The 21,842-nt window shown below is 47.7% G+C and overlaps 3 protein-coding genes across 3 annotated transcripts; 1 reads left to right on the top strand and 2 right to left on the bottom strand.

The window, feature by feature from the left end:
- The first annotated feature begins 8 nt into the window (after window positions 1–8).
- On the top strand, window positions 9–8,366 carry AKIP1 (A-kinase interacting protein 1). Its single transcript, XM_024756971.1, has 6 exons — window positions 9–31; window positions 246–470; window positions 952–1,032; window positions 3,375–3,479; window positions 5,054–5,125; window positions 7,938–8,366. The coding sequence occupies exons 2-6, from the start codon at window positions 252–254 to the stop codon at window positions 8,079–8,081; spliced, it is 621 nt and encodes a 206-aa protein (XP_024612739.1). The 5' UTR covers window positions 9–31; window positions 246–251; the 3' UTR covers window positions 8,082–8,366.
- A 33-nt stretch (window positions 8,367–8,399) lies between these two features.
- CUNH11orf16 (chromosome unknown C11orf16 homolog) lies at window positions 8,400–18,121 on the bottom strand. The gene is made up of 6 exons (XM_024756965.1): window positions 16,965–18,121; window positions 15,568–15,724; window positions 13,515–13,749; window positions 12,221–12,877; window positions 9,506–9,726; window positions 8,400–8,760 (listed from the first exon to the last, which is right to left on the bottom strand). The coding sequence occupies exons 1-5, from the start codon at window positions 17,129–17,131 to the stop codon at window positions 9,506–9,508; spliced, it is 1,437 nt and encodes a 478-aa protein (XP_024612733.1). The 5' UTR covers window positions 17,132–18,121; the 3' UTR covers window positions 8,400–8,760.
- Window positions 18,122–20,204: 2,083 nt separating this feature from the next.
- ASCL3 (achaete-scute family bHLH transcription factor 3) lies at window positions 20,205–21,273 on the bottom strand. The gene has a single exon (XM_024756970.1). The coding sequence runs from the start codon at window positions 21,259–21,261 to the stop codon at window positions 20,716–20,718; it is 546 nt and encodes a 181-aa protein (XP_024612738.1). The 5' UTR covers window positions 21,262–21,273; the 3' UTR covers window positions 20,205–20,715.
- Between the last annotated feature and the right edge of the window lie 569 nt (window positions 21,274–21,842).

Here is a 21,842-nt window from a genome sequence, read left to right as displayed (position 1 = left end):
CTGAGCGCATGCGCCTTGAGAGGCCGGTTGGGTGAGGGATTCCTAGCGAGGGAGGGGGAGACGGAAATGGAGGGGCTCCGCGCGCATGCCTTCGCCCCTGACACCAAGCCCGCTGGAAAGCGTGTTGGGCGGAGCCGGGGGCGGCGGTCGCCGGGGAGATCAAGGCCCTGGGTCCGACCCCGAGCTGGAGCGGGGCCCCGGAGGCCCGCTAACCCGCCGGTGTTTGTGTGTATGTGCCCTCGCAGGGAGACATGGAGAACTGTTTGGCGGCCGCGGCGCTGAACGGGGTGGACCGACGTTCCCTGCAACGCTCGGCTAGGCTGGGTCAAGAAGTGCTGGAGCGGGCCAAAAGGAGGGCGGTGGACTGGCATTCGGTGGAGCTTCCCAAAGGCAGCGTGGGGGTCATTTCCCGGGAGCGGCCCGACAGAGAAAGAGGGCCGCGCGGCCCCCATCGCCTTCTCCCAGGAGAGGTGAGGGCCCCAGTGCTGCGGGACCAGCCCATTCATTCGCTCAGCAGCGGCTTGCTGAGAACCAGGGCACGCCACACAGCAGCACCCATGGGATCCTGTCCTTGGCGGAAGCTGTTAAGTATCAGGACAGTGAACCGGAAAGCCTTTTGAAAACTCTTGACGTTTGACAGATTCCTATTGGCTAGCTTTAGGATACCGCTAGAGACCGCTAGTGCTCGGCCCTGGTTGGTTACTTTTTACAACAATTCTTACAGGCTACCATTTGATATTAGAGGAAAGCCAACAAACCTGTCTTTGTCCTGGAAAAATTGCATGTCTGTGTATTCCTTTTAGAGTTGGAATTCTTTCTCAGTAAGAGCCTTTTACTGACTTAAACGTGCAGTGGCCTTTCAAAAAGTAAAAAGGAAGGTATTCCCAAAATGACTTCCTTCTCCAGTAGGGAATACAGATCTCACCTGTGACTTGCCGTTTATTCACATAGAGAGAAGAAAGACACCCAACCCTCAGTGCTTCCTTCAGAACTATGGCTGAATTCATGGACTATACCTCAAGTCAGTGTGGGGTAAGTTGGTGTAAGCCAAAGTCATGCCCCTGATCTGCCTGCTGATGGATCACAAAGTGGATTTTTGTGGAATTTAGGGAGAATCTGGAGACTGCCTGTTCACCCTGCCCTGCCTTCGTGGGCAGGTTGTAATCAGCCAAGGGTTTAAACCAGGTGATAAATCCAGGTTAGAATTCATTCAACAAATATTGGATGCCTAACTTTAACTGTTATGAGGATACAGCAATGCACAAGCCAGAAAAGATCTGTCCTCACTATTGTTTGGGGGGACGGGGCTTATTTGCTGAATTCCAAAACAAGTCCGAATATTAGCGGTATTTAAAACTTTGAACTGAAATTTTTTTCTTAATCAGTAAGATCGTTCTAAACTGGAACCGAGCCTCTCTGTTTTCAAAGCAAAAACTGAAACAGAATCCCTCCATTAGATCTTAATCTCTGTTCCAAGTCCCTGGTAAGGTAGTGTGCTTGTGTGTGTGTGTGTGTGTGTGTGTGTGTGTGTGTGGCCACACAGCATGTGGGATCCTAGTTCCCCAACCAACTTGCACCCCCTGCATTGGAAGCACGGAGTCTTAACCACTGGCCACCAGGGAAGTCCCCCTGGTAATGTAGTTTTTAAGTATGCCCCTTTGGGTGCATATCACTTGTTGGCCACAGAGGTGGTTATGTGGCACAGATGCAGTGCCCTCATCAGAGGTAGTGTGGCTTAATGGCAGGAGCAGCCTCCCAGGAATCAGACCTGTGTTCTGCCACTTCCTGGCTATAATGCCTTAGGCTAGTTAGTCTCTCTCGGCCTTACCTTCCCACATGGTAAAATGATGATGTTTCAAGTCCTTTCCAGCCCTTATAGTCTGTTTCTTTGGTTTCCACTGAGAGATGAACACCAGAAAATTGTCATAAACTGTAGCACAGGGTACTTATGTGAGATTTTTGGTCCCATTCATTGAAGTGGATGAACAAAGGTTTTAAAGGCCCTCTTCTCAAAACCATACACTAAGGTCATCTTTAAGTACTTTCAGGGAATGTTGAAGGCAGGCAGCCAACATTCAAGAAAATCACCTGCATGGAAGGTACTCTCGTCTTCTAGGAATTAAAACAGACTCTGTGGTCTCTTCCAGCCTTAACATTTTATGATTCTTATGTGTTTGTAAGGGTGCTTGGTCTGTACGGCAGAAGGAAGAGAATACCTTGTTTCTGTCCTGCTTTTCAATTTCATAATGAATATTAAGTTTCAAAAAATCTCTAATATTTCTACATCTTTTATAAAATCCTTGTGACTCCAAAAATAGGATTCCAACCAGTGAGATACAGTTCAGAGAGTATTTTTATGTTATTATTTTGTTAAATGGTTTTAGAAAAATCCATAACTTTGGCTCTACTATAAAGTGATCAAGTTAAACACTTTGGTTCATGGTTCAGTAAAAGGAATAATATTTGTCTTTGGTTTGAGGTTTAGCAAATTGGTGTTCTTCGTTTTGGTTTTCAGTTCATGCTTTAGTTCAAATCTCCATTAAGGAATGGAGGCTCAGAACCTCTCAGCTTTCTAGAAATAGAATTAAGAACAGTGTTTGAGTTTGCTTTCAGAATTTTGGAGCATCCCCTAAATTACATCATTAGAGTCATGTCCTGACATGCTTTCCCCAGCTTCTCATTCTTTTGGTCTCTTGCCTTAAACATTGTCCCTACCCTTTGTTCAAGGCAAGCAGGCGTATGTTGTCCTCATCATTAGTCACAATCAGGGGCAAGTCTAAGGTTAACTTTGAGGGGGAGGAAGGAAGTAGACAAGAAAAAAACTGCATTCTGATCCTTTGGATTATTTTTGCTTAAATCGGAGTCTTCTCCCTCCCCTCCTCCGCATGGGGAGAACGGCTGCATAGCTGTTGGGTTTATGTTACATTTCCTGTTGTATTTCTAAATCTCAAGGAGATGCACCTCTCTCTCCTCTTGTCCTTGTCTGAGACTTAGTAAACCCAGACCTGTTTGTCAGAACTTGTCATGAGAGGAGATGAAAGGGCTTGTGTATTTGACCTCGGGGTGAGGATGTTGTGAAAATTATTTAACCTGGCAGAGAGCATGGTCCTACCCAGCTTGAGTTGCCAGAGTTCTTGCCCTACAGAGGCAGCAGATGGCAGCAAAGTAAGGCCAAGTGCAGTTTCCTTCTCTGCAGCCACTTTACACGGGCTAAGATTTGTTATATGACGTCAGAGGCCTCTCAAGAGGGCAGGTAATTTACCTTTGCTCTCTTGCCTCCCTCCTTAACCATACTTTGCCCAAGTAACAAGGAGTGTTTTGAAAATTTGACCAGTCCATTTGGTTACCCAGCATCTTTCACATTACTTCTCTAGAAATATTATTCATCTGTGCCAGAGGAAGGAGGGGCAACCCACGTCTATCGTTATCACAGAGGGAAGTCGAAGCTGCACTTGTGCTCGGACACTGGGAATGGTCAGGTATGTATCCTCAGCTGTGCTGTGCTGTGCCCTCAGCTTCCCAAGATAGGAGGCCTTACATCTTGGAGCTCCTGCTGGATTGTATTATTGGATGCCTGGGTGACTCAGCATTACAGCGCTCCACAGAAATCTATCACCTCCCAGCCTTAGAGAACTTACAGCAATGAACATGAAATAGGAGTTTTTGTCCAAAATAAGATATTAATGCCACTATCGGATCTTCAGTTGAACCTGCAGTCCCGGGCCAAGGGATTCTTGGACAGGCTTAACAAAAAGCCTTTCAAATATCCTCTTCTACATCTAGGGATATGAAAGAGATTTTTAATAATCACATATTTCACTCTAAGGTAGTGATAAGTATCATGTCTTTGGTCATTTTAAAAAAGGAAATGCAAGGTGGGGGCTTCTTTTAACAAAATGCTTTTCCTCAAGATAACAATTACAAGCCTCTCACTGCAAATTACCTGTATTTTACCACATGTCACTCTGGGAAGCCAAAGACTCTACTTGTTGAACTGATTCAACAGGAGTCCTTTGTTGTTGTTTCTGGGGAGAGTAGGCTTTTTTTGCTTTTGTTTTTCTTTTTAAACTCCCCTGGATGTACTCAAAGATAGCAAACTTAAGTTCAGAGTCTAATCCACAGGTTGGATTCCTGACTTCTCTGGCCTGTGGGTTTAGGGAAGGGACGGGAGAGTGGCCGCAGGGATGTGAGCCATCCTGTGTTCCCTGGCCTGGGGTACAAGGGGTAGCACCAGAGCCTGGATCCTGGGCTTCCTCTTCTGCCCTGGCCTAGGCCCTCTTAAGAGTGCTTGACCCTAAGGGAGTTACATGTGGGCAAGAGTCATTCGTATCCCTCCCATCCCTTCCTATAAGACGTAAATTGGTGCCTCTAAGGGAAATTGACTTTCTCAGTTCAGCCTCTTCCCCTCCAGTACTCCCACTGCTGGGAGAACCTTGGAAGAGAATTCTATTTTCTGAGAGCCTGTTAAATGTCAATCCCTTTTTTTTTTTTTTTTTTTTTTTTTTTTTGCGGTACGCGGGCCTCTCACTGTTGTGGTCTCTCCCGTTGCAGAGCACAGGCTCCGCATGCGCAGGCTCAGCGGCCATGGCTCACGGGCCCAGCCGCTCCGCGACATGTGGGATCTTCCGGGACCGGGGCACAAACCCACATCCCCTGCATCGGCAGGCGGACTCTCAACCACTGCGCCACCAGGGAAGCCCTGTCAATCACTTTTGCACTTTAGATCTTCCTTACAGTGTAGTATGCCGAAGCTATAGACTAGGAAACCAAGGCATAGAGAAATTAATCTGTCCGTCTCAGTAAATGACAGAGATAGGATTCAAACTCAGGTCTATCTGAGTCCAAAGCCCATGTGAGGATAAAAGGTAATCATGGTAAACATCTGACTAAAAATACTTTGCAGAATTCACTAAAAGCCTTAAGAACTTAGGTGACAACTTGGAAAACACTGACAGAACAATTGTTAGTTCCTAATTAAGTAGGAAACATTTTCTCTCTACCATTCAGAAGTCAAAGTTTGGGCCCTAATCAATGTTTCTACCTCACTCTTCAGAGAAAAGACACCCCCCTTGGTGTTGGAGGCATCCGTCAGACGTCAGAGTGTGCGCTAGAGGCATCCCAGCCTGTGAGTACAGAACTTCTAGGGTACTGGGCTCCACCACCACTGCAATTCCATGAACTGATCTGGTTACTATAGGGTTCTTTGTACTGGATCTATAGTATTTTTAAGTTGGGATATTTTTACCCTTGGGGACAGTGTACAACATTTTAGTTCAGTGTAAAATTATGTTTTCTTGGTATCCTTCCTTCACTTGAAATTTCAAGGATACTCTTTGTGCCTGAACTCATAGTTGCGGTTGGAAAGAATGCAAAGTATTCATATCTCCATTCCTACAGTTCAGCTGGGCTGGCACTGGGTCCTGTTGGAATTCCACCATCTGTTCAAGCAGCAGGAGGGGCCTGACCCTCCTGTTTACAAAGTGAAAACCATTGCTGAAATTCTGAAACGTATACATTTGGTTAGATCAGGTTCCAAAACATTTGAAGGGATTTGTTCCTATTTTCCGCAAATGTTTCTCTGTGAAAACATACAGTGATTTTTTAGGATAAAATATTCATTAGTTCATGAACCCAGGGAATCTTTTGGAACTTGGAAGGGCTGGAATTCTGAGGAAAGGAACTCTGGTGTGTTGCTGCAATAGTTTGCTTAATTTTTGTTTGCATACAGTGTGCTACTAGCCAGGATTCAGAATATACTAGAATTAGTAGCAACTAAGACTATTCTGCTTTTAGTACAAGTTGTTAGGCTTAGATGCCTCCAATACTTACTGTATTTTGGTAATGCTAATCTTCCTGATGTTCACAGTGTAGGAATCACAGATGCCAATCTTGCACCTTTTATGCAGACAAGTGAAGCATCCTTGGCTTCCTGCAATTCTGATATAGCTGTATTTTCTGAAACCCTTTGTTTATTTTCATAGTTGATGACTAATAAATAGTTGTGGCGTTGTCATACACATTCACGTCAGTTAAATGATGATAAGCCTCCAATTTTGCAGTAACTGGGCATGAAAGGATATAGCATAAAGCAGCTTCCGAAAACCTTGGCTTCAAATCTATTTGCAAGATGGAAAGAGAGGAAGTTTCATAAAAGTATAAATATTATCATTTATTCCTCCTAGCAGAATTTACTGGCAGTAGTTTGGTCCACCTGCCCCCCACCCCCAGGGGTGGTGTAGAAATGACAGCTTCTGCCTGTGGCTCCTTCTGAGCATTGAGTAAGCATCGGTAGTGGTCTCCCAGTTGTGGGATAGGCGCTTTGGCTCTTAATTACAGGCTCTTTTCTGGTTTGTGACTTTGCTCTTTGGCCATTGGAGCTGAGACCCTTCCTCTGCCTGCATGTCTGCCATGACCACTTCCCAGCCGGGCATGAAGTCTGTCCTTGGAGAATGGCTTGTGCTCAGCTCAGCTCTAAACATAAATCTTTCCACTGACTCCAGCTTCCAGTGTTTTGCAGTATCGAACTTCTTTGACTTACGTCCTGATAGACCCATTGTAAGTTGAAAATATCATAAATTGAAAGTGCATTTATTTTTTTATTTTAAAATTTTTATTTATTTATTTTTGGCTGCGTTGGGTCTTCGTTGCTGCACGCGGGCTTTCTCTAGTTGCGGTGAGCAGGGGCTACTCTTTGTTGCGGTGCATGGGCTTCTTATTGCGGTGGCTTCTCTTGTTGCAGAGCACAGGCTCTAGGCACACAGGCTCAGTAGCTGTGGCTCGCGGGCTCTAGAGCACAGGCTCAGTAGTTGTGGTGCACAGGCTTAGTTGCTCCGTGGCATGTGGGATCTTCCCGGACCAGGGCCTGAACCCATGTCCCCCGCACTGGCAGGCGGATTCTTAACCATTGCACCACCAGGGAAGTCCAAAAGTGCATTTAATACACCTAACCTACTGAACGTCATAGCTTAGCCTAGCCTACCTTAAACGTGCTCAGTGCACTTACATACCCTGCAGTTGGGCAAAATCATCTGACACAAAACCTACTTTATAATAAAGTTTTGAATAGTTCATGTATTGATAATTTATTGAATGCTGTACTGAAAGTGAAAAACAGACTGGTAGTATGGGTGCAGGATGGTTATAAGTGCATCAGTTGTTTACCTTCGTGATCCTCGTGGCTGACGGGGAGATCGCTCACTGCCGCTGCCCAGCATCACGAGAGAGTATCGTGCTGCACGTCACCACCGGGAAAAGATCAGAATTCAAAACTGGAAGTACGGTTTCTCCTGAATGCGTAGCACTTTCACACTATCGTAAAATCAAAAAACCATAAGTCTGACCATTGTAAGTCGGGGACCATCTGCATAGGAGGACCGGTCTCCAAGGGAGGGCTTTAGCCAGCCAGCTGACTTTCTGCATGACAAAGTGGAATCTACTCATAGTGTTCTCAGCTTTAGGTGAAAAGAAATGTTTCATCCTCCTAATAATGAACTTAGCAAAGCACAGTTAAAAAGAATACTTCTCATTATCCCACAGCGCCTTGCCATTACTGCTGATCTGTGATAACAAGTGCCACTGCCTACTTTTGAGCCCCAAAGCAATCGTCATTAGCCTTTCCCTCTACCTGATTCTTAACCTTTCTGCTCCAACCAGAGTGTTCCTTTTATGATCCTTCATGTTCCTATAACAATTTAGTGTTTTCACATACATGCTTATTTGTGAGCTAATTTTAGAAATAAGGAAACAAGCATAAGGAGAGGCTGAGACTGGCCTAAATGGCAGTCCTATTACGTTGCCAAGCCAAGCCTTGAAAGCAGGACCTCCATCTCCCACGTTAGTACCTCACTCCATCACACACAGAGGGAGCCGGGTGGAGGTGCCCTGACGGCACTGGTACATAAAATCTCTAAACTGCTAATATCCACTTTTCCTTCCAGGCTGAGAACATCTCTAAGGACCTCTACATAGAAGTATATCCAGGGACCTATTCCATCACTGTGGGTGTAAATGACTTGACCAAGAAGACTTACGTGGTAGCAGTCGATTCAGGACAAAGTGTGGACTTGGTCTTCCCCATATGATGTTGACCATCACAGACATCGCCTTTTTCTTGTTTGTTTTCTAAGTATCAAGAAGAATAAAGCTACCATATGTCCTCTTAAAGTTTACACATTAATCCTGCTTTTAATGCTGACTGTAGAGGGTCAGCCTTCCTAGGAACTGGAGTTTGTCTCTTTCAGTGCCTATTTTAACTTGAAAGTCCCCTCACCCTCTTCGGCCTGGAGTAATAATACAATGATGCTGTCTGAATAGTTTTTACTGCTTGCTTTCCAAGTAAAGGTTAATTATGATAATAAAGTGAGAAATTTGGAAATGAAGAGAATTCCTTTTTATTGGCATTAAGAAGTCAAACAAAATTTTGCTCATGTACAACTGAGGCTTTATGAAAAGATGGCAGAGAGGCTGTGGACACATTTGCCCAAAGCAGGCCAACCATGTTCTGTAGCTTCGGTGGAAGAGGCATCCTCAAGCAGATCGCACCAGGCCCCTGGAAGGGAGCCCTCGCCAGGGCTGCCACACTCCTGTGCCCCTTAGGACAGGTGCCTTCCTGCCACTCATGTGCAGGGATGTCTTCCTGGGCTGAAGATGCTGCTGCTTATTGGACTATCGCCTGTGGCCTGCACTGTCATTTCCGTGAAGAAGGCCTTGTGTCAGCCACTTTGTAACTAACTCCTCCTCAGGTATCTACTCTTTAGCTTCCTACAAGAGAAAAAAAAATCCTGAGAGTCTTATTCTGACTTTAAAATCAGTGACTTTCTATCCTTAAAATTACAAAGTCATTGATGTGTCCTAAACATCTTTAAGCTACCACACCAACAGTATCGTTGCATCTCTCAGTTTAGTTGCCTAGGGAGTCACCTCATTTTGAACATGTCTTTCCTCAGAAAAAAGGCCAGTATTTTATATGATGAAAACAAAGGTTTGGGGACCTCCCTGGCAGTCCAGTGGTTAAGACTTCACCTTCCAATGCAGGGCGTGCGGGTTCTATCCCTGGTCGGGGAGCTAAGATCCCACATGCCTCACAGCCAAAGCACCAAAAAACCATAAAAAGAAGCAATATTGCAAAAAATTCAATAGAAGACTTTAAAAATGGTACACATCAAAAAATATATATATCTAAAAAAAAGAATACAAAGGTTTAAGTAGAGCTGTATTCGCATTCCTAGCAAAGAACAGACTCTCACGGACCGAGGGCCTAGTAAAGCAGGCCCATGCCCACCACCATAGGGTAGAGGGGTCAGTTAACTGGGATCCTTGCACCCCTAGTGATGAAATTCGTGGGTTCTGTAAGCCTTCTGAAATCATATGCAAAACTGTGGGTGTGTGCATTTTTCTGGGAAGAGGGGCCATCGGTTTTATCATTCTCAAAAGTGGTATGACCCCAGAAGGTCAAAGAACCATGGAAGGAGTCCTTCAGAAGCCCCTTCCCGGCCATCTGCTTTACCTAGATCCTTGGGGCTTTTCGTTTAGGGGGAATTCTGGCCTCCTGATGTGCCGCAGTACCCCGACTCAGTTTTTTGTGTTCAGCTTCCTCTGGCAAGATCTGTAGTGGCTTCATGCCAGTGGCTTCCAGGACCAGCTCCCTGGGACTCCCCGCTGCTGCAGTTTTCACTGTCTGTTGTTTGTTGCCCTTCTCTTCTTTCCCGATGTTGCAAAGTCTTGTTCCTAAACCCAAAATTCAGTTAGTTGAATATGCCACCATTTTGATGGGATTAGACTTGACTTATGTAGAAGTGTATCAAGGATCACAGAATCCCTTAACTGTCTGAACCCTGTTTCAGTCATAAGCGAGGGTGGAGAGCAGCATGACTGCTGGCATGAATCCTGGCCCTCTAGGACTGTTAGGTTAGTCTCAGACAGTAACCTCACTGCCTGCAACTAAAAGGAGCCAAAAACATGGAGGGTGGAGGACCCATACAAGAGGATCCTTAAGAGGTAGAGCCTCAGACCAGACTGTGAAGCACCAGTGCTTGATGGCAAGCAAGCGCAGTTAGGAGAAGCAAAGCAGCACATTTCCTTAAAAGGATACAAGATCTGGAGGGGAGAGAAGAAAAGCTCTGGTATTTGCCATTGTTTCTAGCCCGGGCACACACGTCGTTTTACAAGCTTCACCTCACCAGTTCACCTCGCTAGTTAGTGTGGTGTGCAGGACTCCATCTGGGATGGGGGCTGGAGATGCCCCTTTCTCCACGCCCCATGCAGGCATACTCTCCATAGCTTTGGGTGCAGAGATAGGACCTGGCAGAAGGCAGGCTCACTGATTCTCACGGTTCAGCTCCAAGAATTAACCTTTGCCCAGAGCATAACAAATGATCCAGTACCTACAGGAAAGCCAGGCCAAGTACCTGAAGATACTATATTTCTCCTTATAGCCAATTATTAGAATGTATTTGGGTGCGGGGGGAACTTTAGAGTGGATCTGTTTAAATATGGTGATGTGGGGAGAGAGGCTGAATGTAGGTGTGGGTGCGTGGGTAGTGGCGATAAGAGCGGTGTATGCTTGGGGCCAGGGAAGATTTGTTTGGCCTCAGTCAGGCTTAGAACCAGTCTGGATAGAACGCCATGGAGCAGGCCACAGCCATGGGAATGCAGGTCTGGAGTCTGGGGCAGGTCTGACCGCCATGGCTTCTGGTTACCCCACTGGCATTCCTCTCCCTGAGACTGGGTCTCATGCCACCTCAGTTGCTGCCCCAGAGACTCCTCCCTGTCGGACAGATACAGCTTTTCTTTCTCCAGTCTGTGCTGAAGCAGGAGGGCAGTGGAAGCTATGGAGAATTTAGCTTGAAAACTCTAGACTTTGGCACCATTTTCTTTATATTATCACTTGTTGGAGGGCATACCCTGTAGAAACAGCTGCTTCCAAGCAGCTTCTGCTTTTCACTGCAAGGAAAGAGGCCCAGGAACACCTATCCCCGCTCCCACCTTTATATTTTCAATACAAAGTGTCCTCTCAGGGAGGGGAGGAAGAGCCCAGCTGGTCATAGCTATAGCTTCTCGTCCCTCTACTTATTTCCCTCTCAGAGGTGGGGGAAAGATCGCACACCTCGAAAGCCAAGGGAGGAACCTCATCTAAAATACAACAGCAGCCGACACATCCATCCCTGCCCACTCCGAAGCCCAGGGGTCCAGAGGAGTCCCCCAAGAAAGTTTCTCAGTGTAGAAACAATTTCTCAGCCTCCTAGAACTGAAGACTAATAAAGGCCTTACTCCTGGTGTAAGATTAATATACTCGTGGGCTGAGAGGTCCTTCTGGTTGAGCAGCTGTCCTGAAAATAGGGCAATGGCTTCCCATGGGGACCCACAATGAGTCCCAGTGTGGGCAGTGCCTACAGATCCTTATGCCCTTAGCAGTGGTATTCTTTAGCCCTCAGTATCCCTGCCCCAGAGTGGATGTTCATTTAGTTCACTGAGGTTGAATTAGTCAGCACAGGGCCCCAGGAATCTAGTCCAGGGCTGGCTTATCCAAGTCACCTCCTTCACAAAGCTCTGCTGGCTGCCTTAGGCGTCTGCATTTTCTGGGCCCCACTGGGAATTTAGGCTGCACGGCAAGAGGCGTACCAACGATACACTGCTCTAAACCTACACGGGCATGTTGCTTGGGTAGAGAAGTTTGGGGATGGCTGCAGGTTGCCAATGACAATGACACTGCCTCCCCTCTCAGTGGTAGAGTGAGACGCATAAGGCTGTGCCTGGCTCCTCCCGCTCTGACTTCCTAAGGGGCCCATCTGGAGAGTAGGGTCTGATGGCCAGTGTTTAAAGACCCGTTTCTGTGCTTCTCAGGGTGCTGAAAGACTCCAGTCAACACCTGGAGGCATTCTGACTGTACATCTAGAGAAAAATCAACGCCTCCAAGGAAAACGAGGGAGGGGAGGGTCGAAATGGACAGTGGCAGAGTCCTGCCAGTAGAGACAAGTGAAGAAAGAAAAGACAGTTGTCAAATAGGGATGCAAACCTTAGCACAAAGATCTGCCCATCCTTTCTTGTTAGGTTTCCATTTAATCAATAAAGCCCACGTTTCCCTCTTATCACAGCCCCTCCTTTGACATGACCAAGTGTTACTTCCAATCCCAGCACAGCGGACATGTACATCAGATTCCTGAGAGACACATGGGAGGGAAGGGAGCAGGGGCCTCAGCCCCTGCCTTAGAAAAAGGTCTACCTGGCTTCCTGGGATGCGGCTTGGACCCGTTTCTCCTCCAGTACCTCCATTCCGGCTGGCAGAGGCCACCCTGCCTCCTTGGAGACTCCTCAAGAAGGATGGGGGCCATGTTGCCTGTGCTGTCCAGCAGCAGCCTCTGGGGAAGGCCCATCTTCAGCTCATTCTCCAGATCCTCCTCTTCAGAAGAAGAGGAGGTAGAGGAGGAAGAAACAGCCATGGGAGCCTGCACTGCTACTTCTTCCTTCTTAGGACCCTCAAGGGGCAAAAGCTGTGCCATGGGCTTCAGCTCCGTCTCTGGATGCTCTCTGGCTGTGACCCCTGAGGTTCTGGTTAGAGGCCACCAGGTGGGTCCAGCCAAGGGGCGGCAGCAGAGGCAGCCCTGGCCCAGCAGCTGGCAGCAGGCATGCGGGTGGCAGGGAGGGCACAGGAACGGAGCGCTCAGAGGAAGCCCGCCGGTGACACATCCAGCGACCGGCCCCACCAGAGAGCAGCAAGGGGCCCAGAGGAGGGGCCTGGGGTGCTCCGTGGTGAAAGGCTTGTGCAGCCTGTCCACAGCCTTCTTCCAGACAGCTGGGGGCACCCACCTGACCCCTCCAAGAGGCACAGGAGCTGTCCTGCCATTCCAGAAGTGAACAGTAATTTCTTCTTCTTTGGATGCTACATAACAGAAAAGGTCACCATTTTGTTACAGCCGCCTCTTTCATATCATGGGATAAGGGTTCTCCTCTCCCCAGAAGCAAAGCCTCATCACAGCCCCTCTGCTCTGCTTCTGCCCGTGCGCACCTCTCCCTGGAGAGCCTGCCAGGGACATTCCTCACCTGCCCCACGTTTACCACCCCTTCCTGTGCCGCCATGTCCTGGTTTTCACGTCAAAACCAAGATGCACCCGCAGGTGGGGGAAGGGAAGGAGAAACCTCCTTCTGTCGCTTCTCTGAACACAACGATGCTGACTGGCTGGCCTCGCACAAGGGGACTGTCCCAGTCCCTGCACGACTTGGTGGGGGACCAGTCATGAGTACTGGTGTGACCCCAGGATAACCTCACCACACCACAGGTTAAGTAACCAACATAGACATAGTAGCCTTGGGCTATTTTGCCCTGATAAAGAATATTTTATAATCTGAAAAATATGATTTGTCTATCTGTGGCCACCCTCAGGACGAAGCTGCAGGTGAAAGGGTAAGGATTTTTTAAGCCTCTAAGACCCCTAAGCTGGAGAGACACCATTTGCTCTCTCCTCAGCCTGATCACCAGCCTGGCTCCTGGGGACTGGGAGGCCAGAGCACTCCCTTACCTCTCTGGGGGTCTCTTGCCTCCAAGCCCAAAGGAATGGTGCCGGGGCCATAGCGCTGTTGGTCTGGTCCCCAGAGTGCCAGCACCTTGTCCCCAAGGCGCAGTGAGTATTCCACGGATGGCGAGAACTGAATGACATCTTCCTCCAAGACCATGCTCTGCCGCTGGGCTGGCAGCCCTGGGCATGTGACAAGGGGAGCCTCAAATTCCACCAGCAGGAACCCCTGCCTCTCCAGCTGTGGGAAAGAAAACACTCAGAATAAGACCTGGCATTAGGAAGTACTACAGGGAGCACCATGGTTCCCTACAATGCCTAGGGCCAGACCCAGGGTCTCCCTCGCATGCGGCAAGGCCCAGTTAGGGAAAGGGCAGGGCCAGGCGCTGCTCGGGAGCCCACTATGGCAGAGACAGGCCAGCTATGAGGCGGACGCTCTTCCCTCTGCTTCTTGCCGTGGCAACTCTTGTTTATCACTTCTTGCCTTTCCTGTCCCATGCTCTTCCTTTTCCTGTTTTGTTTTTTTGGTGGTACGCGGGCCTCCCACTGTTGTGGCCTCTCCCATTGTGGAGCACAGGCTCCGGACGCGCAGGCTCAGCAGCCATGGCTTACAGGCCCAGCCGCTCCGCAGCATGTGGGATCTTCCCGGACCCGGGCACGAACCCATGTCCCCTGCATCAGCAGGCGGACTCTCAACCACTGTGCCACCAGGGAAGCCCTCCTGTTTTGCTTTGTTTTTCTCCTATCTTTATATATTTGGCCTGCAATTCACAGGAGTAACCTGGGTCCTCTGGATCTTTCCCCAAGCACACCCCCTCCTCCCAGCACTCCCAGGAAGTGTTATCCCTGTGTCCGCAGCCAGCCAGGGGTGGGGTATCATCCACAGGCCCTCTCGGGCGAGGACAGGCTGGGGCTGTTGGAGCAGCCCTCTGCACTGCCATTATGTCCATGAGGGGAGGCTGGGCAAAGGAAGCGAATGAGCAGCCTGGCAGAGAGGGCAGGAGAAATACTAAGCGAATTAAAAGAACAAGCTTACAAATTGACTTTTATCGAACCACTAGACAGGGTCTATATTTGAGCAAAACCCTGTTAATATTTCATTTGAAATTACATATTAGTTACTTGAAAATGACAAAATGACTTTTGATTGGAAATTCTATCACTTATATATATTTTTAGAAATCACACTTGTTTTCCCTCTATGGATCCACATTCACAAAGTCTGACTCTTTGTGGGAAGAGAAAAATCCCAAAGAAGCAAGTAACAACCAAAGTAAAGCCCAGGCCTGGCCCCAGCACGCAGGCACCGTGCTCCTGTGTGGAGGGACACAGGCTTACACGAGATACACACATTTTGCTCCTCTTTCCCTTAGGCTGGTGCCCATAATTTGACACACTGAATTTTCCTGAACAAAGTGCTTTTATTGTATATTTTCTTCACTGTTATGGATTGAATAGTTACCCCACCAAATTCATATGTTGATGTCCTAGCCCCTAGTACCTCAGAACGTGACCTTATTTGGGAATAGGGTCATCGCAGATGTAACGACTTAAGACAAAGTCACACTGAGTACAGCTGAGTAGGGTGGGCCCCTAATCCAATGACTGGTGTCCTTACAAAAAGGGGAAATTTGAACACGGACATGCACCCAGGGAGAACAGCATGTGAATATGAAGGCCAAGATCAGGGGGATGCTTCTACAAGCCAAGGAACACCAAAGATTGCCAGCAAACCACCAGAAGTTAGGAAAGGCGCATGGAACAGATCCTCCCTCACAGCCCTCAGAATCACCAACCCTGCCAACACCTGGACTTCCAGTCCCCAGAACCGAGAGACAATTTCTGTTGTTTAAGCCACTCAGCTTGTGCCACTTTGTTACCCAGCCCTAGCAAATTAATGCACTCACTGACATTACATTTTCACTTCTGCATCCTGACCATGGAAGATCTGTGCTTATCCAAGAAACTGAACTGCTGGGCACACACAGCTGAGGCATATCAGTTATGACAGGGCCACCCAGAGGAGCATATGGGGAGATGTTGGGACTTAGGGACTTGCCTCGGGAGCAGCCTTTATCTGAGCCCTGTAATAAAAGCCATCTGCTTCCCTTCTTGCCAGGACCCATGCGTCCACAGCATCTCCACCTCTTCTCAGCCAGCCAGGCCCCTGCCATGCTGGGTCAGCAATGTGGAGACACGGGTCATAAGATGCATATCTGGGAAAAAGCAAATGGAATTAGGGAGTAGAGAAAACCAAGCCCTAAAACCATCAAGAAACACGTTTCAGAGTTAGATCTGAGCAGCGCCATGGTGTGTGCATGACAGATAAGGCAATATGGAACAGAAATCCATGTAAAGAGTGGAAATCTGTGACTTCCAGTAAGATAAGGTAAACTACTGGAAGGGCAGAAGGAGAGGAGAGTGAAGGGAATCGTCGTTTGAGGATTGGGAATTGTTTCAAGGTAATCAGGGTGGGACTAGCTTTTATGTATTCTGGTTATGAGTGCTGGTCTGAGACTAGACAGCAGGCCAGGAAAGACTTCCAGGAAGGGAAATTCTGAGGCAGTGTGTGGGATTCCACGATGAGGCATGGAGGCTTGGATGGTGATGCCAAAGGAGCAAAACTGCAAGAAGGCTGAGCACTGTGGGGTAATAAGAGAGGAGGAGGTGTTTGAGCACAGGAAGCACAGAGGAGCTGACTAGGAGGCTGTGAGACAGAAAAAAGGAGAAGCTAGTTCTGGGAAATTTTGTGGACAGGACCAAGCTGTAGGGAATTGTTGAGTCAGGTTTTGGCTTTCCAAAAAAACCTGTTTACTTTGTGGGCAAGCCCGGATACAGGCTTTGAATCAGATGGTCCACACAAGTGAATCAAGAAAGGGGCTAAAGGGTTCAGGCTGGCATGTCTCTAACCTGGGCAGACTGACTTGAATAGCATGGACATGAATCCCTGGGACTTGCACAACCTGTATGTGCTTAGAGCCTGAGGTTCCTTTCCCCTCTTGTATTCACACTGTAGACAGCCAACTAAAGATACCATTCACAAAAAGCCAGGATAACTGAGGGATACTGAGGGAACTTGAGGAGGGACCTGGAGACCTCACCTTAGCGGTTGGTAGCAGAAACCCTAATTTCTCATGTAGTCCCATGGCAAGTCTCAGAGCTGATGGTAAAATGAGCTAGAAGTTTATAACTGATGATGCCTGACTGCCTTCCCTCACACATGCCAACTCTGACATCTGCCACTCCGCTAAAAGGTGGAATGAAAGCCAGGTCAACCCTTGATGTCACTGGGAGTGCAGTTTAGACTAGGGGAATATTAAACCCCAAGCAACTCAGAGCCCACACGGTAAAGAACCCTTTCAGCCTTCCCAGGAAACAAGCTCTCTCCCTCCTGGGCCATCTCTCCCACCATCTAGAACCAAGAACAGAGAGGAAAAAGGAAGCCGAGATCGATACCTGGTGAGAGGCCTCTGCCGGGTGAGCCAGGGTGCTTGGGAGGCGAGAGGGCAGGCGAAGGAGAGTTCCCAGGGAGGAGCAGTGCCGGCCCAGGCAGGGGCCTTCAGGGTTGTGGCCACGCTGCAGTATTTGGGCAAAGGCATCCCAGGCCCTGGGGAGGAGTCCATTTCCTTGGGAGGAAACACCTGAGAAAAAGCGGCACTATTATCTGAGTTGCTTTTTATCTGAGTTGCAGCCCACAGCCCAGGAGAGGGCGCCTGGCCGGGGCTGGGCTCAGCTCTGCGGTTTGCGGCCTCTCTGAGGGCGCATCCGGTCCCACCGACGCGCAGGGTGTCCCCAGAATCACCTGCCCGGGGAGGCTCAGCTCAGGAAATAGGGGAGGGGTTGAAAGAGTAAGAGCTGGGATTTCCGAGAAGGATTTAGCTGTAGTAAATCCTTCACAGCCTGCTGGCTGCGTGCTCACTTCACCTCGGTGCTTCAGTTACCAACCAGGAGATGAGATATGGAAAGCACCTGGCATATTTAAGTAGCTCAACATACGTTAGTTTTTTTTCCCCCGTCTCCACCCCAGTTGTAGGGACTTCGGGGGTAAGACCACACGCCCCTTCGCAAATCGTAGTCCTGGTGACAAACTGACCCCTAACCCAAGCCACAGACTTCCCTCCTAACCCAGTCACCTGCGGGACTAGACGGAGCTGAGAGTCCAGGGCTGTGGCCTCCGTAGACGTGCTCAGAGGCGACAGCTGCCACCCAGGGCCCGAGATACCACTCCGCTGGCCCAGCCCACCACGGCCCTGTTGAGTCTGCTCCTGCCCAAGTCCACAGTTCTGACCCCAAGGGGACTTATCACTGCCTCAAACTCCACCTCAGCCTCAGCCCCTTCCAACAGTTGGAGTTCACGACCTCAGACCAACTGACTCCTGGTTGCCTAGCAGGTTGCCATGGATGCGAGACAGCTGGGCCGAGGGCGTGTACTGAGCATGTGCAGGGGGGCTGGGGCCTTAGGCCGCATGCGCGGGGCGAAAGGGTAGGGGGGTAGTTCTCCGCCTTTCTGGGGAGGGGGTGTTGGCGGGAAAGGCCAGTGCGACCTCAATTCCCCAAAAGCTCGGGCTTCCCCTCTGCCGGAAGAGTCCGTCACGGTGCGCAGCCCTCATGGATCCCAGGAGTCTCGTGATGGGGGGAGCTGGTCCCCCAGAGACTCAAGGCTATTGACCTGCCTTCACCCGGTGCGGGCAGGCGGCTGGAGTGGAGGGAACCACTGGGTGGCCTAAGGACTCTAAGATAGAATTTGTCTTTAGTTTAAAAAAAAAAATAACCAAAAGTGTGGGCATATTTGTCTGTAACAGACAGGACTGCTGAGGAGCAGAGGTGTAATGATCACTTGGGGTGGTGGGAGTGGACAATGGGAACCAAAGGAACAGAAGTCTAGATTCTGCTCTCATTTGAACATCCAGAGGAGGAGGCTGGTATTTGAGGCATCTGACAGTCATTGTGCACTGGCTGTGTGCCCAGCACCGTGTTCAGTGCAGAAGACCAAAAAAGTATGTAGGGACGTTTGTGGTTGTCTCTACCCCATCCATCCCTGCCTTCCACCAGTTCCTGTTTCTGTGTGGCTCTGTGTGGTTAGGAGAGGCTGACTGTACCCCCCGATTCATGACTGTCCATCAGCACATTCCATCCCCTGGCCACTAGGGCATGGGCATGTTCCCGTGCCTCTGGAATCAGAATGAATCTCAAGACTTTTGTTGGAAATCCTGAGTTATAGACTTTCTTTTTCCTCCTATACATAAGTAAGAAAGCTTGAGGTTCTGGGAGCTTCTGACAGTCTTTCTGGGACACTGAAGCTATTCCCAGAGAGGACAGACCTAAAGAAAACAGGTTCTTGGTAACAGTGTCGAGCCCTGCCTGAAGGTGGCCCTACTGCTAGGAGCTATGTGAACCAATAAATTCCCTTTATTGGTTACACCAATTTTTATCAGATTTTTGTATCGGTTGCCACCAAAAGCATCCTAACTGATGTCTACCCTCACAGAGCTTAATTTTGCAGCCAGGAGAACGACTGTTACCCTAAAGGCTGAGGGATTTAGTCTCTGGGTATGAGAGAAGGCTTCCTGAATAAGATAGGTGGGATTTCAATGGTGAAAGGAAGAAGGAGAATATTCCATTCCGTCTTGGTAGGAAGCAAGAGCTAAGACAGAAGGATGCATTTGCAAGACTGTGATTTTCTTTTTAGGGTGGAGGGAATGGGGTGTCATGGGAAAATCAAGTGTGTATATTTGGGAAGGGGCCAAATTGATGGGAGCTTTGAAAACCAAGCAGATAAATGTCAACAATGTCATAGTCGAAAGGAAGTTGTCATGGGGCTTGAGCAATGAAATGACATGAAACACTTTAAGAAAGAGTATCAGAGTGATGATAGAGCCAGTTGAGAACAGAGCCCAGGAGGCCTCGGAGTTATCCAGACACAATGTGACAGGATGGGAATAGGAAAATAACACCACCAAATATTTCCTGATGCCTACCTGACTTGAATCACTTTGCTGGGTGCTAGGAATATAGGATGAATAAGACTGACCGCTATCTTCAAGGAGCTTACATTCTACTGAAGACAAAGATAGTTGTGTAAAGATAGCAGGATAAGAATGGCAAGGAAATATGTGTTCAAAATAAAGGAACGAGTAATAGCTGTGGTGGAAAGACTTCACAGAGAGGTGACAATGGAGATGAATGTGACAGTGTGTTGGAAGTCCTGCCTGGGCTTGGTGACAGAGGGGACGTGGGAGTTAAGGAAGAAGGAAGAGCTGAAGCTCATCATAGGAACAGAAATAGAAACATTTTGAAGGCAGACTCCAAGATAGGGGACGTCACTGTCTTTCCCATATTTTCTGGCCTGGAGAACCTGAAGAATGTTGATGTCATGGGCAAAAAAGAAAAAAAAGAGGATAATAAAGTTTAAAAATAATGGCTATGAAAACATGTTTTCATAATGCTTCACATTATGTTTTCACATAATGTTTTCATTATGTTTCACAAGCACTGTTAATACTGATAATAAACATAAGGGGTAGCTGCTTTTCCTATAATTCTCATTCTGTGGATGAAGCACTGAGAAAACACAGTGGGGATGCAGCAGAGTCAGAATGTAAATGGAAGCAGTGTGACTGTGGAGCCTGCACTCTTAAGCGCAAACTAAGCTACCTGAGGATGTCTGCTGCATGCAGGAAAAAGATGACTCTGAAGTAATTTCAAATGACAACAAGGTTTTGTTAACTACTTTTGCTTTAGCCCCAAGATACTTCCGCACCACATTATGAGTGAGGTATAGATTTCTCGCCAACTCCAAATAATAAAACCCACCAAACTTTGACAAATCCAGGGAGCTTCATTGTGATTGCTTAGCATGAAGCGTCTGCAAAGTGCAGTACAGGCATTGAATAGTCATTAGTCTTACTTTTGTTTCTCACAGCTGAGACTCTGGCAAAGTGTGCGAGAAGGGCAAGGTGAGAGATATAGAGAATTCTGGGGACTCCTGCTTCCCTAAAGTTCTTGAAAGAAATTAGCAAAGGTTAAGAAGCGTTTTCTCAATCTACATAAGATAGTTCAGTACATCTGAAACCCAGGTAAGAAATATCCAACACAGCTTAGCATCTGAACTATTATCTGCCCACCCAGAGATTCCATTAGTAAAACTATCAATGATGTAAGGGACCACATTTTGTGAGATTATTTGTTTCTATTTAGAAACACGGAATCAAATGATTCTGAAAATGGGGTCAGTGTGGCGGCTGGTGGCTGCCATCATGGAGGGCTCTTTCCTGGGGCTATTCTTGGCCTCAGCCTCATCAGGGTACAGAAGGGACTGCAGGTAATTAATGTACTTGATTGCGGCTCTGAGGGTTTCCACTTTGCTGAGTCGTTTCTCCAAGTACTCCTCTGGCAGATGATGTCGGAGCTGGGCATAGCCTTCATTGACACATTTCACCCGCTGCCTTTCCCGCTCATTCCTTTTCTGGATAAAGGCTGGCCTGTAGAAGTCTTCACACCTTCTGTAATTTGGATAAGGCATTGGGAAGGAGAAGGCGCAGGGTTCCCCATAATCTTCCATGATCAAAGAGTCACTGGAAAAAGGCAGCAATGGCAGGTCTTCAGAGTAAGGAGATGGCACCGGGCCCTCAGGGTACAGGTGGAACATGATCATGGGGTCCCGATAGAAGGACCTGGTCAGTGGCAAGTGGGTGGAATCAGAGGAGACAGGCAGTTTGTCTGGCAGATTGGAGTAGCTTCTATTGTCCATCATTTCCTCTTTAGCCTGGAAACAGAACCAAGTTTATTAATTTGGCCAGATCAAAAGAGAACAGATATCGACAGAGATCAGAGACTTTTCTGCTTTGATGAATAGTTTCTGAGCTCATTCTGAAAACTTGATGGGGTTACAACATTCTTTGGGTAGTAAGGGAGAGGATTTTTGATGGTACACAGAAACAGCATGAAATAACATTGACTTGCCTTGTGAGAAAGTTATTCCCTTTCAGTCCTTATGATTACAAGGATATATCTTTAGTCTGATGAGAGTGTGTTTTCCATACTACTAGAATGCTTTCTAATTCTCCTCAGATGGAAGCCTTCAACAGGAATAGTATCTAGCTAGAATCTAATAATATTTTACTATTAATTTCTGTTTATTGTGAATTATACTGATTTCACATTTACAGTAGTGCCACAAAGTCTCTTTTAAAAATAAAGCTACTTGAGTAAAAAATGTAAGTTGATTTACAGAAAGATAGTAAGTAAATAGCAGTACAGGTGGAACACTAATATAATGAAGATTGTAAAGGTGTATGCAAATACTGACGTTTGGTAAACACTGAAACACCACAA

The sequence above is a fragment of the Neophocaena asiaeorientalis genome, unplaced genomic scaffold (assembly GCF_003031525.2).
Source record: "Neophocaena asiaeorientalis asiaeorientalis breed wild unplaced genomic scaffold, Neophocaena_asiaeorientalis_V1.1 scaffold504, whole genome shotgun sequence".
NCBI lineage: Eukaryota > Metazoa > Chordata > Mammalia > Artiodactyla > Phocoenidae > Neophocaena > Neophocaena asiaeorientalis.
Note: the sequence above shows the minus strand (reverse complement) of the source record. Positions and strands in the feature narration are given on the sequence as shown.

Bases quoted from the DNA above. Each gene is read 5' to 3' on its own strand.
- ASCL3 (XM_024756970.1), bottom strand. From the start codon at position 21,261: ATGATGGACAATAGAAGCTACTCCAATCTGCCAGACAAACTGCCTGTC.
- CUNH11orf16 (XM_024756965.1), bottom strand. From the start codon at position 17,131: ATGGACTCCTCCCCAGGGCCTGGGATGCCTTTGCCCAAATACTGCAGC. The intron at 12,878-13,514 runs GTAAGGGAGTGC...TCTGTTATGTAG, and splicing joins GGCAAGAGACCCCCAGAGAG to CATCCAAAGAAGAAGAAATT. The intron at 9,727-12,220 runs GTAGACCTTTTT...TTTTGGGTTTAG, and splicing joins GCCGCATCCCAGGAAGCCAG to GAACAAGACTTTGCAACATC.
- AKIP1 (XM_024756971.1), top strand. From the start codon at position 252: ATGGAGAACTGTTTGGCGGCCGCGGCGCTGAACGGGGTGGACCGACGT. The intron at 1,033-3,374 runs GTAAGTTGGTGT...TTACTTCTCTAG, and splicing joins ATACCTCAAGTCAGTGTGGG to AAATATTATTCATCTGTGCC. The intron at 3,480-5,053 runs GTATGTATCCTC...CTCACTCTTCAG, and splicing joins CGGACACTGGGAATGGTCAG to AGAAAAGACACCCCCCTTGG.